We start from the raw sequence: 18,411 nt of genomic DNA on the forward strand, positions 1-18,411 counted from the left end.
GTTAATGACCAACTGGATAACGGGTTCATCATCTTATATAACACACCCACATATATATATATATATATATATACACACACACACACACACACATATATATATATATATATATATACACACACACACACACACACATATATATATATATATATATATATATATATATATATATATATATATATATATATATATATATATATATATATACATAAAATTGATTACTAACAATATTAACTATGCTAAAATGAATGGAATAGGTCATTAACCATACATTATTGAGTTACCTGCACTGTGAGCACAGTGTAAACAGGGGGTGCTGTGCATCAATATCATATTGTGTCTTTAAAACTTGAATATCCTGCAGGGATACTTACATCATGTATTGCATCATAGACTACTTTGAACGCTGGCTGCTTGTCATCATGATATACTCCACGGTTGCCATGGAGGATGGACACGCCCTCATCTTCAGCCCCTTTGCAGTTACTCCCGTACATGCAGTGATCTGGTCTGTAGTTCCACTGGCAGGGGAAGATGTAAAGACACTCTGCGAGAAAACAACAAACAAGAACACATCATTGCTATGAATTACAACCAAACACTGTATCTGATGTCAATACGATGCTAGGAAACAGTTAAGATTTTAACTTGTGAAGGTTTCAAAAGCAGGTTTGTCACTGGCAGATTGCTAGTTTTATTTTTCAGGATGCAAAAAAATCTGTGAGGAGAACTATGGTATAGAACACACATATCTGCCCTTTAGAGTTAATAGGGGTTTATGCTCAACTAGAAATACAGCCCTGCGACTGTATGGCTCCACAAACCAGTCAAGTTGCAGTGTACGTTCATGTCTGCCCAGACTCACACTTTAATACATAGTGAAGACTTTGAAGGCATTAAGAGTTTGTTTTTGGAAAAACATGGATGCTTCACAAACATTTTTGACCCAGCAGCACAGAAGTTCTATGCCATCGCCACAGTTTCATGACGGACACCCAAGATTAGTGTCACCAATTTCTGTTCCTGAGATATGACGTTGAGTAATGACCAGAAAGGTGTTTTTGCAGAACATTATGTCACAGTGAAGTTGACCTTTGACCTTCTGGATATAAAATTTCATCACTTCATCATTTTATCATATCAGACATTTGTGTGAAATGAAATGAAATAATTAGCATATGACTTCTTGTGTAATAGCCAAAAACATGTTTTGTGACATTAGACCAATCTTTGACCATCACAATCTCATCACTTCATCCTTGAGTCCACGCATCACAAATGGGACGGATGGACAGACAACCTGAAAAACATAATACCTCCAGCCACAGCTGTCCCTGGCGTGGAGGCATAAAAATATTCAGATATGGGGCATCAGTGGCTTAGTGGATAGAGCAGGCGCCCCATGTACAAGGCTGTTGCTGCAGCAGCCCAGGTTCGACTTCAGCCAGTGGCCCTTAGCTGCATGTCACTCCCTCTCTTTCTCTCTCTCTCCCCCCTTCATGCTTAGCTATCCTGTCAATTAAAGGCAAAAAAGCCCCAAAAATATCTTTAAAAAAAAAAGAAAATCAGATCTAGGCCTAGTAGTTGGTAATATCTGGAGTGATCAAATATCCACATGTAGATGTGACTGCCACCTCCACTGGACCACAGTAAATTGTTTTCATGATTTGAGGACTTTGGAAACAACTACAAATTGTGTCTTTTTGAGAAACAATCTAAAAATGGAGCCTGAAACAGTGGCAACTGTCGGCACCAAACAGCCATGATGCATGTATCAATATCAATACAGTGAAACAGGGTAGAACCTAGGTATGCACAATATGAGGAAAATATGAGATATGCAACATTGTTGAATATTGTGATATTACTTGCAATAAATACAGATATCACAGTGTACTCAGTTGTATGCTGCTTTCAGTGTACTGCTAAAATAACAGTAATTGCTTGTTGAATAAAAAAACAAAAATTATTTCCCAACATTTTTTTATTGAACGGAAAAAAATCAATGATAGTTACATTCAAAAGTTTTCTACTGATACTCTCTTTCAACTATCTCAAAACATCTTTGGCAATGTGTTTATCGCACAAGTTGATATCGTGATCACAGCTAAAAGATTATATCTTCTGCAGCCCCACCATTCTAATGAAGGTATTCCGGTCTTTGTATTCAAAGGTTGATATGTTTTTGTCTTTCTCTAGCTTCACCTGCCCAACTGGCCACATACACTAATAACGCAGAATAATATCCTGATCAGACTGGTGGGTTTTTAAATATGCAGTACACTGCACCTAATAGCTCAAAATGTGATAAGCCAAAAGTAATTTTTTTCATAGCTATGAATGTGTATGTCAACACATCTCTCCGAATGTCATGTAACATGCAGCTGTGACTGTGACAAATTTGCCCCACAGCTCAGCTCTGCTCCACAGGGCATGTGTCCCACACATTATGAATGTGGAGGAATGTGTGCATGCTGCATGTATGCACATTAAATATAAAAAGAAGAAATGGTGGGAAAGATTTAATCATAGGATACACAGATATTGATATCTTTGTACATTTGTATCCATTATAGTGATGCATTGTATACAGTGCCAGGCTAAAAAAAAAAAGCCAAAATAATATACAAACATACAAAGGTTTTTTTTTTAATTTTACTGAAAAATCACATGAATTCATTGGATTCTCAATCAAGTTCTGACCTGAGGAGTGATCACAGTCTTAAGAAGCCTCTCCTGATTGCAGAACAAGCACAGAGAAGTCAGAACAATGCTCATAACTTGAATATATCTCTGGGGATTGCAGAGAGCTCAAAGCTGTACCATGTAAAACAAACACTGGCTGTGTTTTCGAGCAAACACCAGCGATGCCAGCTCTACCGTAGTTCTGCTGTAGCTCTGAACATTTAATGCCCACATCTGGCTGCTGCAGCTGGAGCTCAGTCTGCTGTTGCCTACAGCCACAGCCTCATGTGTTTACTGATGCAGATTCATAATGAAGACTGGTTTATCAACAGTGAAATAAGACACAATTTATGCGAACATGTTGATCGTGTCAAACTGAAGTGTGCTGACTAATAATTCAAAATGCATTTACATACACTGGTTATGCCTTTTGTAAGCCTTCAACAGAGCAGTTTAAAGCCTCTTTTTGTGGGTACCCAATGTGTTTTAATAATATGTTTATGATCATTGTAGACAATATGAGTGAACCCCAAAAAGGACTGTACCTGGGTTGTAGTGGAAGATAATGTTGAGCAGGTCCTGGTCTCCCCAGGTGATGTGGTTCTTGTACTTCTGATAGAGTGGATGCAGAAGATCCTCCCAGGACAGGCCACTGGGGATCATACTGTTCTGAAATACCAATAACAGCAACTTTCACTTGCGAACAGCTCAAGAGCAATCTTTTTTTTTACCAAAAACACATCATCAAAGGAGAAGCACATTTACATTCCCTCTTCCATTTGCAATCCAGTAGGAAGCATTAAGAACTGGAGTGCTACTAAATTGAGTTCTGAGGGCAGAAGTCTGTGCTTCTAGCGTGGTAATCAGAAAGCTTCAATTGCGGCCCACTCAGAGCACTGCGACTTGAGCTCAGAGAAAAGAATCTTGAGAATGCAAAAGAGAAATCACAGCTCACTTTAGCTTTTTACTGATCAGAGTGTGAGGAAATATGACTACGTTTTGACCTTACTTTAAACATTGTGCTGCGGATCCTTGTGAGATTCATCAGCATGACGCCAGAGTTGACCCCTGTGACTCCGTAGAAAGGGTGGCGTGCAAAGCGGCTGTACCAGCCAATCTTTGGAACCTCGTGCTCTGGGGCCATCGCTGCCAGCTGAGTGCTGTTAAAGGACTTCAGGAGACTCCAGATATCATCCATAGGCCGCAGGAACAGCACATCAGTGTCTACGTAGAGTAAGGAGTCCACGTCTTTCAGGATGACCTGGGAGGACACAGTTACATTAAATGTCATTATATATTATTTATTAATGACAATATTCTTCCATCTTATCCAGGGGTCCTCAGTGTTTTTCATGCCGAGGAGAATTCAAAGAGAGATGGAGTTTTTTTTAAGAATAACCTGATTTATCTTTGCTAATAATATGTTTGTATGTTACATTTTAATGAATTAAAAAAAACTTCAATTAAAATTAAAATTAAGAAGAAGATTAAGAATGAGAACTGGCATTATTACACCATATCAGTAATACACAAAAATGTAGTTAAATAAATAAACCTGCTGTTCAAACATGGTCTCACATACCTCTTGCTATGGCTGACCTGAATGCTTTGAAGCTTCAATCATTGACATGATAATTGACGGCTAAATCAGTATCTAAACCTTTGTTTTTTTGTTTTGTTTTTTCACCAGTAAACTGGCGGAGGATATTGAAAGGAGGTGGCAAGTGTCAGACACGAATGAGGCCAGTATCCTCAGTTTGGCGCAGTCATCGACCCCTACTTCAAGCAATTAAATTGGCTGTCTGATGAGGAAAAGGAACAGGTGAGACAAATTGTAGACAGCTATCCGCAGCTGGCAACATTAGAGAGGCACTTGTGTTCCATCAAGTGATGCAGCCCAACCCGTAGCATTCAACTTATTGATAACTTACAGAAACACTGCGTGCAATAGTCCACCCTCCACCTTACTTTCACCTTCTCTTAGCCCCACTCTGTTACTCTCTTTTTCTCACAAACATGCAACGATGCTAAGTCCTACCAAAGTCGAGTCTGGTTTAGGTGATGGATTAGTGTAAATGTATATGATTGGGTTTTTTTTGGAGGTGTTTTTCCTTATCCGCTGCGAGGGTCCTAAGAACAGAGGGATGTTGTATGCTGTGAAGTCCTGTGAGGCAAATTGTGATTTGTGATATTGGGCTTTATAAATAAAACTGAATTGAAAATTGATTGAATACTATCCCCCTGGGTCCTCTTGTGTCCCGTCGCAACGTTAGCAGCCCCAGAAATGGTATTTGGGACAGCCCTATTTCTTACATGGAAAAATGCATAATTTTCTCACAGTGTCATACGACACTGTCACTCCGTATGATTTTCACTTCCTCTTTTACACAAACAATTTCAAGCTCCTCTAATTATGTGTAACAACAACAGTAAAGCAGTCGTTGGCAACGTAAATCTGAGGTCTCAGGCAGCCTCTATCAATGCTTCTTAAAGGGACATTGTGTAGCATTTTCAGTTGTTTATTGGCAAAAATCAATGTCTGCATTCATAAATATGTCATCACTGGTGTATTATTACCTCCACCAATAATCTGACTTATTCTTGTAAAAGGAGAATTTCGGATTTGTTTGTACATTGGGCGGGTAAGTCGTTTGGGGGGTTCCATAACATTTCGCCATCTTGAAAATACATCCACCAGTCAGGGACATACAGCACTACCAGGGAATAGCCCTGCCTTCGGCGTTTTCGTTGCAAGCCAGGCCAGTGCTGCGTGACTGAAAAGCCGAAGGAGAGGAGCAAGAGGCGCTTTGCTACTACCCTGGCAAATTTGAAGCCTGCACTACTGCAGCATAACAAAATCCCACTCTAAGCATAATGCAGGATCACGGGAGACGGAATCCTCGTCGCCAAGAAAGCGCAAAAGGGAATCAAAAAGGCAATGTGACTGGCGAATTCAAAAAACGAGGGTCAACACTGGGGTAGCCTTTCCCAGGTGGAGAGAGCTGCTAAAGGAGAAAGGTAATGCAATCACAGGCCCGCGCCACTAGCTGCTGTCAGTGGTGCAGTGATGCGAGGGATGAGGTGTGTGAGGTTGAGCCACTTGTCAGTTGTCAAAAGACAAGATGTGATTGGTTTGTTTCGATTTGCACCCGCCCCAACAGTCCTACATTGTAAACACAGCCAGCATGGCGAGGAGGGGGTTTGTTAACTCACATCGCGTGTGTCTGTGTAGGAGCCTGAATGAATACTCCATGTAGTATCGGATGACGTGGTTTCATCAATGTTATCATAGCTTTTTGGTACACAGCGGCTACCATTGTTGCAATATGCGTTTGAAACAGTGAGGCGCTAGAGTGCGCCATCTGTTTGAATGCAATATATGATTTCAACGTTAGATGGGAGAAATTCCTACACACTGTGGCTTTAATTATCTATAAAAGAAAGAAGATCACACAAGTAAAAGCAAAATCTGCATTGTAGACATAAGACAGCTTGCTCTCACAGATGGCCACTCATATATTAATAAAACATAACTCTAAAGTATGTTTTATGCAGTTCAGATCAGATCAGTTAAACGTCTTTAGTGGGAAAAAAGTGGCATTCAACATCAAACACCCTGCAGGCTCAGTATTTTAACAAAACCAGACAATTCTAGCAGCTCTGAGAGGGTGTAGTTAGGCAGAGAGGTGCTTTGGAGGGCTGTACCGAATAATTCAAAGCTTTATTCATGACTTTGACTTTCAAATTCGAAATCAATATTCGAATGCCGTGCAGTTTTTTCTGCACATCTATTCATTTTGTTTAAACCCAGTATTTTTGCACAGTTGCAGATAAGGATTAGACATCACTAATATATTGGTATTGCAGATTTCAGAGATGGCTGCGTAGGATTTGTTCTGACTCGTGTGACCCAAACATTGCGAATAAATCCAGAATGTTGTAAAGTCAAAAAGTCACAATTTATTGAAAGAAGAATGATGTGATCGTTTCTAAAGTTCATATTTTTATGTGACAAAATATTCTGCTTCAATTCACATTTGTTGGCATTTAGCCTATGAGAACACTGTAGTCAAAAAAAGGTTTCCTCTCCTATTTGCTGCGCGTAAAGAGAGGCACATACCTGTATTATAAGGGCCCTCAAGCAGCAATCTGACTGCACTATAAATTACATTTATTCACTTAAGAGTCACTTAAATATATATCTCATTAAATTTGATTGAATTTGAATTACTATTCAAATTGAGGATTTTGTTTGAGGATTCTTTCATTATTGATATTACTTTAGGGGGATGATGTCATAAAATATGACAACTGACATTCAAAGCTTCAAACTGAATCCTCAACAGAAGCCCTAGTGCTTTGAGCTCAATGCTAACACGCTGATGTCTGGCAAAATAAACCAAAGTATTAGACACATTAAAATGTTGGCCCAGTGATATAAACTAAGGCAATAAATAGTAATATTCTTTATCCTAGGGATGGGAAATTATTACAAAAACAAATGCAAGTTGTCTAAAAATAGTTCCTCTTCACATTTTTCCATTTGTAAAATCAATGTTACCAATTGTTTTATTGGTATTGGCCACAACTGATTATCATTTCGCTGTGAATTCCATTTCTAATATGAAGAAAACAAAATTATATTCCAAAATCAAAGGTTCAGTCCAGATCTGATCAACTAAATGTTTGAGTGTGTTAAACGTGTGATTTAAGGGACTTTAATTATAGTTTAATGTTAAACAATTTCCCCAGATCCAGGATTTCAGTAAGAGTCAACAACCTAGGATTTAAGTCCACAACTGGTGCTAGTAATATGAATGGTGTGTTAAAAAAAAGCACACACACATACAAAGTCAGTAGCAAAACAGAGGTGATCTGTGGAAGAGCATCTTAGATTTCACATATCATAAAACACTGAAGTTGTGTGCTACAAAGGGAGAAGAAAATGCAGACTTTCATTGTCTGCTAACAACAATATCTTGAGTTAAAGATGAGATAATTACTTCCTGTATCCACTGATGAATTGTGCTGTCAACGCACGGTAGACAAATTACACGGCCAGTTTGGCTGAGATAAGATTCCACCATCAGCCAGACTTCAGAGCTGAGAAACACTGAGAGTTTAAACTATATTTCAGGCAGCCAAAGTGACTTCCAGTATATGGCATATGGGCAAAGTACATTATGTATTACTTTACTGTTTCAGACATGCTCTCTCAGAGTGTACCAGTCACAATATGATATTTAGAATATACAGCACAGGCAGACAAAGATTCATTTTCGAGGGTCCCTTTGCCCCTCAGAACAGAGTTACAAGGGTTAGTGGTTGAAATCTTCTCCTGTAAAATGAAACAAATCCTCAAGACCCTGATACTTCATCAGGAGTCATCAATGGCATTTATGTAAACAGACACGACTATGGTTTTAACAGTGTTATCATAATGACATTTGCCATTTATCTGATGGAAATAGAAAAGCATGGACCCTTGCCATTTGTTTACAACTTAAGTTTCATGCTACCAATCACCAGGCCACTAGCAGTGCTCTGTAAGCTAACGTTAGCAACCTGTGCTCCTGTCCTGCCAGTCTGCACTGGCACTGATACTGGAGGAGCTTAATCTTACGTTAGTTAGCTAGCTAGTTAGTTAGTTAGGTAGTTAGCTACCCAGACATATGCAAACGACTAGCTTTTTTTTCTGTTACCACTGCTAGAAAGAAAAAGACCACAACACATGGAAACAACATTAAACTGTTGATGGTTACCATATTTTTAAATCTTTGATAATAAATAAAGTACATTTGTGGGGTTCTTTCGTTGCTCGTGCAGTCATTATGCCAATGACTTTTCACAGCACTCGGTTTGGAGTGTACCTCTGAAAAACATCTATTTAGAGGGCCATATCGCAGGTTTGCCAAATCTCACGCATCTCGCATGCACCTTCCATCTCACGGTCTCACTCTGCCCAAACAATTCTCACACCAGCGATGAACGCTGGAAAAAGGGCTGGCAGCTGAGTATTTCAAATTAATCTCAAACAGAGAGGAGAGGAGAGGGGCAGACTCCGTCTGACTGGCGTACCAGTTGAGTGAAATGGAGTGCAGCCAAATGCTTCTGTGGTAAACTACTCTCTGATTGATGCGCAATCCATATTTGTACTTCGATTGGGCAGCTCTAGTCTCACAGTCAGCCGACTACGCTGTCGTGTTGTGATCTGAAACAATCGCACAGACCAGACGTGTGCTGCTGGGCAGTGCTGCTGTATGTTAGCTATGTTCAGCAAACCAACCAACAAGAAGCAAAAAACCTTGCACAGTTTCTTCCAAACAAACTGTGTAAGTTGAGTAATGCTGTTGCATGTAGCTAATGTTAGCTAAATGATGACTAATTAACAGATGCCAATGTAACAAGTTAAGCTAGTTAACAAGAATACTAATGTTATTGTTACCTATATTGAATCGCTTGCTAGCTAGTTTTATGCTAGGAAAAAACCCACTCCTCCTTAATAAGAACGTGTGCTTACTATTGCTTTGCACATATTTTTTTAATCTTTATTGCCACAATAGAAAGAGCAGGGTCAGGGAGGAGACAGTGGACCAGAGACCAGCAAGGATGATCATGCAGGGTCTTCACAGGTGAGGAGAGATTATAACTGGCTGAGAAAAAATATCTATAGCATAAAAGTGAGTTTACGATTAATTTTTCCACAGCTATGTCAAAAGGCATTTGGAGAGCTTTGTAACTGTCAAAAATGAAATGAAATGGCCTAGGTCCACGCACTCTTAGACTTGCATAGTCTAGAAATATATCATGAAATACTTTTTAGACTACATTAATACACAAAATATATTATTATTCCCAAAATAATATTTTAGTTAGATCTTAATCAAAATATATTCAACCATTTCAACCATGAATTTTGGTTTAAATCCAAAATGGGTCTTGTGTCTTTAAAGTAATAGGCTATATGCCACATAGGCAAGTCCTAGTTTCTGGTTTTAACTAGTTCAATCACTACCCCTAAACCCACCAGAATGCAGGAAATGACATCTACCACATCCAAAATTTTCTGGGGAAGGACCCACAGACCCCCACTATACCACCATTGTCTCTCTCTGCATGGTATTTGTATGTAAGGTTTTAGGCCCTATCCATCTCCAGCAAGTGCCCCACGAATCCGTTAGGATGTGGGGGATCAGGATCGCATCTACCAAATCAGTTGACAAACAAAAATCTCATCTCACTCCAAGGTTTTATTAAAAGTTGTCAACCCTGCATATCGCCCTAACACTTCACCCCACCCCTCTATCCCAGCAGGAGTCAGGGCACCATACCACTTGGCGTAAATGTGCAAAACGGAGGGGTAAGGACAAAGTGTTAGGGGCAAGGGGTGTATTGGGATTTTGCACAGTAAAGACAGAACAGCTTAGAGCCACCGGGTAGAGTTGAAACCATGTCACCATGCTGAAGTGTATTCGACCGTGCACCGTGCTTGCTCTGTTGGATTAAGTTGCTGACAGCAGCGCAAGAGCGGGTGCTGGTGTGCGTGACAAAACGGCAATCGATACCAACAAGGCCAAACAGAGCAGTAGCCCACTGTTTCAACAGCCTCATTTTAAGTGTGTATATCCACAGCCATGTAATAATAGCCACTATGGGCTGAGCAAGAGAACACAGATTTCTCTGTCAATATAAATGGAGTTTGGGAAATAGTGCAGCTGTAATCATAATAGAGTATAAACCATGAAAACACACTGAATGTCCACAGTATAAACATCTAAGTTACCTCTTATAGCTTGTGTCCGTCATGAGCTTCAATGACTAAATCATGAATATATGTATTGTGTGCTGTTGCTAAGGCACTGCCAAAACTGTAATGGTTTGTAAGGCAGGGGATATATTAACCTGCTGTCTCAATAGCTTCCTCTTAGTTTGAAGTGGTGTGGTGATGTCAGCATTACTACACAGGAGTGGAAACATATGGAAAAATGCACATATAATGACGGTGAGTAGTAGACTGACTCAGTGTGGGAAAAACTGAGACATATTGTTGAAAGTGCACTTATTTTTTTGAAGACATTCAAGGTTTCTGTAACCTGTCTTATAAAGAAATGAATGCTTTCAGAATGAATGTCTTCACACTTAAAGAAAGGGAAACGTTTGAAGGTGTTGTTATTTATAGGTTATTATGCAATGGTTTTATCAGTCTGGCCCACTTGAGATCAAACTAGGCTGTATGTGGTCCATGAACTAAAATGAGTTTGACACCCCTGACCTATAGGCACATTATGGAACTTAACCTATAGTGTCCCACTGAGTTTTACAAACCTGAAAGTTTTGGAAATGCATAATTGAAAAGGTGACACAGCTTCTAATACCAGGTCAGACATTCATTTTTACGTGCAGTGGGACAGACAAGAATGGATTATGTAGCCCCAGTATGGATTTTCATTCAAGTATATCGGTAATGACTTTTAAATGTCAGTATCATTAAATAATGAAAAAGCCCCACCCATAGAAGGACAGAGAGAAGCAAAGAAAAGCAGAGAGAGAGAATGAGACCAGCCCCAGCCCCCCTAAAATATGGCGATTCAGTGTTTGGTTGAACTGCCCCACTATTTAGGGGTAAAAAATAAATGCTGAAAATGTTCCATGATTTTTAACAAATAAAATACAACCTGAATGTTAGCAGGAAATATGGCTGTCACTTCTTATTCAAAATTTGTTGAAAAAATATACCCATTTTTAAAATGCAAGACCTGTTCACATTCATAGTTTACAGTCTACACGTGCAACAGAGCTACTGAAGTAGTTTGCCTTGTGGTCCAGCAGAGGGTGTCACTCTCATCTCGACCTCCTGTATGCCCTATTGCCCTGTCAGTACACTAAGTGAATAGATAACAATGGAGGAGGACACCAGTGAGCAAAGCTGTGCCGATCAGATAGTCACAACACAGCAGCATCTGAGAAGCAGTGTGTGTGGAAGCATTTTGGGTTCTACACTGTATTATATAATATTGATATCGATAGCCAAGTTTCCAGCAGTGCTGTAAATAAGCTTTAGGTGCCTTTCCCCTGAGAGAACCTGAGCAGCGCTGGAATTTAGTTCCAGGCAACGTCCCCATAGCAGGAAAGGAACAGTGGAAACAAAAGCAGAGCCAATGACAATGACTAGAGCACCTTAAGTTACGTTTCCTTACATTTTCATAGCAGAGAAGGCCTGCAGAAGATGCCACATTATTTTTCACTGAGGAATCCACAATGTACAGTATGTGCAGGTTAGGGAGGCCATGCTGTGGAAATTTTCCCACCAGGTAAATAAGCTTGTGTTACCGATTACACCAGACATTTTACAAAGAAGATATTTGTCGATGATGCTTAATATCTGTACAACGCTTACTTTGATATTTTATGTTCAAGCTTTTCCATAATTTTACTGCAAGCCCATTTTGGCTGCCTCACTCCTGTGGTGCCCTTAAAGATGTGTGTGTGTGTGTGTGTGTGTGTGTCTGTAGATTAGAGGTGTTGTTTCAAGATGCTTCATCGCACAAAGTTTACAGCCTGCCTCATTAACGTTATCAGGTTCCTATTAGCATGGGTTTAAATCCAAAATATTGCCAAACAGGCACTTTTGCTTTTTGCTTTGACATCAAATCCTCAACCATTGTCCTGTTTAGCCAACTTTCCTTACTCTTGTCACGTCATACGTGAAATCTGACTCTTGCTGCTTTGTGCTGTGACTCTGCTGCCGCTAATTATTAGTAACACGCTTTGTATTTTACAAATTACATGTTTCTTGTTTGATAAACATGGCAGTGATATGTGAAAATGAATTAAATGGGTTTTATTTCTATACTAGAATTACCATCTTGTGGTTGTATGTATCTGCCAACCAGTCCAGGTGTAGTTTACGGTTTACATCCATGTCTGTCCAGACTCATGTGTAGCCACGACAGTAGACTAAGGGCGCATTCACACCAGGATAGTCCAGGGGACTCAGTTCAATTGGGCGGGGAATATCAAAGGAATTCACACCCTCATTTGGTTTGGTTCACTTTCACACTGCACCTTTTAAAGCGGACCAAACCGCCTGAACAAGGTCACACAGTTACAACAGCTGCTCGCCTGGGGGGGGTGGTATTGCCCGAAACGACCACTGACCAAGCATGAGGAAGAAGAAAACCAGTCTCATCGATTGGCCAGGATCGAAAACTGGAATCCATCCCCTTCAGCCGGCTTGGTCACCACAAAAACACCAAAATGCATTGCGCTGTACATCACTTCCTCTCTTAGGTTCACTTCCTCTCTTTGGTTCGCTGGATAGTCCGTTTGCTTTTCCTACTGTAAGTGAACCACACCAGGGTTCACTTGAACTCGAACTGAGACACCCAGTTTTCAAGCAGACCAGGGGTTGCTCGTTTGGTCCACACCAGAGTTCCAATGAGCGTTCACACCACTCCAAACGAACTGAACTATCCATGGAAGTGGACCAGGGTTCGTTTAAAGTGGACCAAATAGCGCCATTGTGAATGCGTCCTAAGCTTCAAATACGGATGTTGCTGCAAAGAATCTACAGATTCGAAAACATGGATGCTTCACACACACACCTTCAACCCAGCAGCACAGAAGAGCTATTCAATCAGTTTCAAGGTGGCCACCCAAGATTAGTGTCATCAATTCAGTATCTGACCAAATACCTTCCCTTGTGTTCCTGAGGTGCTGAATAATGGCCAGAAAACTGTTTCTGCAGATCATTATGATGTCACAGTGATGCTGACCTTTGACCTTTTGAATATATAATGCCATCACTTCATCATTTTATGTTATCAGACATGTGTGTGAAATTTTAGCATAATTAGTGTTTGAATTCTTGTGTTATGACCAAAAACGTGTTTTGTGAGGTCGTGGTGACCTTGACCTTTGACCACCAAAATCATTGTTAAGTCCAAGTAGACGTTTGTGCCAAATTTGAAGAAATTCCTACAAGGCGTCGCTGAGATATTGTGTTGCATTAAAAAAAAAAGTGTGGCAAATAATGTAAAAGATGTGTAACTGGTATTTGCTCAAACACAGTACAATACAGGTAACACCGACTACCTAGGGCTGAGCAATATAAAGAAAATCAAATACTATTATTTTTTGGACCAAATACCTTGATATTGAAATTGCGACAATTTTGTAGGGTTGACTTTTAGTGCATTCACAAAATATTTAGACAATGAGATTTTTGATAAATAATCATCAGTAATGTGGATATAATGACTAAGTGGGTAGAAGGAAATAATAGAAAAGCTGGAACAGTCTGATAAGTTCAGAAAATTACACCACTTTACTGTAATGCAGCCTTTAAAAACCCAAAAAGACTACACTTAAAACATTACATTGAAAATCACAACATCTAGTCTCATATCAAGATATTGACATAATATTGATATATTGCCAACCCTACGACTACCACAACAAGCCTCATGTGGGTCTGACCCAAGCCTCAACTTGACTCAACCCACCTCCAAGCCAGGCTGAGAGCTTGGTGTTAAAGGCATGTAACAGACCAGTTTTAATATAAGGTGGATCTGTATTTTTGCAGAATTAACTACCAAAACAACTGTGGAAGCATGTGATGGTACTGAATCAGGACTGACCAATCCAGCCCTCACATAATTCAGATTAATATAGAGGCAGAGCGACTACAAGGTTCTCAAGGGGCATTTCTAAGTGAATAGTGAATGATCATTAATTGCCTTGCAGCGAGAGAAATTGCATATGGATCTGTCTGACCTGCAATATGTTCATTACATGCTAAGTAAGATGGCTGTTATTTCAATGAACACCAGCAGAAAAAGAAAATCAATAGCCGAGAACAGCCTTCACTTGATGGAATCACTGGATTGGGTCTCTGGGGACTGCTTATTTGTTCAGTAAATGCTGCAGAAAAAGTGTGAAATCATCAATAATTGCACAAGTAATGGGTTGTAACCATGGAGTGGGATGAAGTAAAGAGGTAGGAAAATGCTGTTTAAGTAGAGATGAAATGGATTAATGGCATTTTTTCTTAACACTGGTTAATGACATTATGCACGGTGAGGATATGAGAGGAGGTAAGTGCTGCAGCCTTACAGGGAGGAAGAGTCTCTGAGCAGCACAGGGCTTGAAGAGCTTCTTCCACTCGTCAGCGTTCCCCACGGAGAAGGTGATGGGGTAGATACTGTACAGGAACTTGGCTGAGATGGAGCGGGGCCACTGGCTCAGCTGGAAAAAAAAGCAACACATCACATTTTACACAGAGGAAGTGTCTAATGAACCCCTAAAAAGGTTGAGTGAAAAAAGTGTGTGAGAAAGAGCCATTATAAACAGTCATTATTCTTAAAGCTAATCTCATCTTTTCACAGATTTATCAACCGACATTTAAAACCATGAAGTCATGTCTCGTGGTGCTGTGTGGTTTCTGCATGAAACACATGCAGCCGCCAGCTGTCGTTTGATTAAAAAGCTACAGTCTAAACAAGTGAAGGCGCCCTCTTAAACTCCACAGTGTATCAGTGAAGCTTGTGTTATCCAACCTGTTAGGCGCTGAGCCCCTCCATAATCAACAGTTTAACAGTTTGGCCCTGAAAAGAGTCAGAGTGCTGCTAGCAATTGGCAGCGGTTGTGCTGACGCGGACAAGAAATCGGAGATCGTGGACTCCCCCTCTAACTCCCTCAGCACACATACACCATGTCTCTGTACACTGTGTGACATAAGCTCCTTGCTGTAAGTACACACTGTACACATGTGCTCTTTTATCTATGCCTCGATTTCCACAACTCCCTGTCTTCCACAAGGGGATTTTCAACACATGGCAATGATTCACCTTACATATGACGGCAGGCTCACAGGTTTAGGTCTTGGATTTAAAGCTGTTTAAGGTGTTTCATGTGCTGTTTAAAGCTGCAGTTGGTAACTTTTTATATAAATAACTTATCGTCATTTTTGCTGAAACTGTCACTTTATCCTGACAGTAGTACATGAGAAGGATAATCTGTGAAAAAAAAATCATGTTTCTCCTCCTCTTCCTCATACTGCTTCTAATGGCATTTTCAAGAATCCACTGTGGCTGAACAAAAACAACCAATCAGAGCAAAGGATTGTCTCACGTAGCTGTCAATCATGTCAATCAGTGCTCCAAAACTGCGGTCAAACGGTCAAACTAGGCAGCACTGATCAAATATGAATCGAAATTCTCTTACTGCATTGCCCATTTCAGCTGTAAAATGACAAACCAAGCACTGTCCACCAGCTGGAGCAAACATTCTCATTTTACAGCTAAACAGTACACTGAAATATGTTTCGGAAAACATTTGAGGTAAGAAACAGGCAATGTAGTATCAGAATCTTGACTCATATTTGATCAGCGCTCCCTAGTTTGACATCGACAGCTTAGAGACTCCTTGGCTCTGATTGGTTGTTTTCCAATTGCCTTAGAAGATTCTAGCATACGGGATCAGAAGCACTACTAGGAGGAGGATTAATTTTTTCACAGATTATCAGTCTCATGTATGTGGGGATTCAGTGACAGTTTCAGTATTTTCATAAAAGTTGCAGCTTTAAGATCTGTTAATAGGAATTATGTTAATAGGCTGTTAGTTACAATATCAGTGGAACTAATCAAGATCATGCCAGGCACCTCTGTAGAGGTGACTTTGAAGTGATACATTGTACTGGAGAAAAAGGAGGGTGTCTTGGTGATATATTACTCCCAGGCCTTGAGATAAAAGGGTTATGTGTCTGTACTGAGTCAGAGACGCGGAGTTAAAACTGCTCTGATCTTGATATCATCTATTACAAAGAGAGGGGGGGTGTTTAACATGCACTGGATTAAATCAGAAGTCAGAGGACTCACTAAGGGAGTATACATAGAAAATAAACCCTAAAAGATTGCAGCTTATATCTAAAGTCTCTGTGGCACCACATTTGATCTTGTGCCTTTTTTAAAAACCTGCACTGCATACACTGGGCATCAGGCCACTGGAGCGTTCTTACCCTTTCTTCAAACTGCGGAGCCAAAGGGTCCTCAGCAAAAATGTGAAACTTAATCCTCTTGATGCTGAACAGGAGGGCTGATTTGACCATGGTGAGGGTCTCGTCCAGACGATCCCCACAGGCCACCACAGCCAGGTGCATGATCACCTCTGTCCTTTTGCGCCTGGTCACAGGTCGCACCACGTTATTCTTGGGTTTGCTGTAACAGACATGCAAAAGACATGAATAAAAGGTGTGCTAATCTTCTTACAGTGTCGTACAAGATAAAAATGGGTCCCATCCATTGAACAAATGATGTGTGTGATGAGCAGTTTCTCATCTCTCAACAATGTCTTCTGATGTAAATGGGCCAAGGCCATGTCTGAGGAGGGGGTTTAGATCTGCTGACAGTTACTGATTACACAAACCTTGTTTCCCTCACTCGTCGCCTATAAATTGGCCTGTGTGCTGCAGGGCCTCTGAAGAGCAATTTGTACTCTACATGAGATGTACTGAACTATATGAGTCAAAACATACAAAGTGAAAGTACTGTAATCTAACACTTCCACATTAGGTTTGACTAATATGGAATTTTTAAGGGTTGATAACTTTCTGATTTCTTTAAGCCACCAAATTTTGATAGTTTGTGGCAATATATAATACATACACATACATGCCCATGTACAATTTACACGCAAATTACCTAGCAATTCAGCGCTGTATTCCCCCTGGAATAACCAATAAAAGAACACTTAAACACTCTGAACCCTCTGCTGCAACTAGGGTAGTTATTAACCTCTTGCTCCTTTTGCTTCAACAATTTTTCACTGTACAAAAACATTGCATTCATCCGCCTCATTGAAGCAATATCAGGCTTGTATTAAAGATAACATTCAAACCCAAGACAGCGTTTATTTCTGGATGCATGATGGAAAATGATGTGTTGTGCATTGCTTATACACATTGCTCTGTAATTCAGCCTGGCATATTTCAATGAAAACATAACAACTGACAATTTTTGTTTTAGGTATTTGAACAAAGCTCAGCTGCTCAACATGGACTTGTAATTATAGACTCAGTGGTAGATGTAGGGCTGAACTACTTGAGCAAATTCTATAATTATAATTCTTTCATACCAATATAGTGATTATGATTTTAAAAAAATATACTCTTATCAAATAAAAGCTCTAGTGGCAGTCTGCATAATGTCAAATAAGGCTGAGTAATATGGAGAAAATCAAATATCACAAGATCTTTGACCAAATACCTTCATATCGATATTGTATTGACAATATTGTAGGGTTGATTATTGGTGATTTCATAATGACATTTTTGATAAATAATCATCAGTAATATGCAGCCTTGGAACCAACAACACTAACTGCAATATGATACCCAAAATCTAAGATGATATCTAGTCTTATCACAATATCAATGTAATTATCATATTTCAGCCAGACCTAATATAAACCAAATAGTCAAAAATGTGTATAGTCTTTACATTAAAAATAATCACATAAAATTAAACAGTTGCTTTTTATCTGAAATCAACATCTTTAATTTTTAAGTAAACTTTGCTAGTTCTCTATTGACAAATTGACTTATGGTAAGGTTTTACATTTGTAGTGTACTTGTCAGTACAATATTTGGCTTTATAAATATTGAGAAGCTTCATAGTTGTCACGCCAGTCATGTCTGACAGTGCTAAGTTTTGATATCTTACAGACTTG

General features: G+C 39.7%; 1 protein-coding gene across 1 annotated transcript in view; it reads right to left on the reverse strand.

Annotated features, from left to right (window-relative positions):
• The window catches only part of gxylt2 (glucoside xylosyltransferase 2), a 33,982-nt gene that overhangs the window by 3,351 nt on the left and 12,220 nt on the right, over window positions 1-18,411 (reverse strand). Inside the window, exons 2-6 of the mRNA XM_049588327.1 lie at window positions 16,703-16,901; window positions 14,800-14,931; window positions 3,695-3,946; window positions 3,231-3,354; window positions 375-547 (exon numbers count right to left, since the gene is read on the reverse strand). Of these exons, the coding sequence (XP_049444284.1) occupies window positions 375-547; window positions 3,231-3,354; window positions 3,695-3,946; window positions 14,800-14,931; window positions 16,703-16,901 (880 nt within the window). The remainder of the gene's footprint in view (window positions 1-374; window positions 548-3,230; window positions 3,355-3,694; window positions 3,947-14,799; window positions 14,932-16,702; window positions 16,902-18,411) is intronic.

Source organism: Epinephelus fuscoguttatus, linkage group LG1, assembly GCF_011397635.1.
Source record: "Epinephelus fuscoguttatus linkage group LG1, E.fuscoguttatus.final_Chr_v1".
In the NCBI taxonomy this organism is placed as follows: domain Eukaryota; kingdom Metazoa; phylum Chordata; class Actinopteri; order Perciformes; family Serranidae; genus Epinephelus; species Epinephelus fuscoguttatus.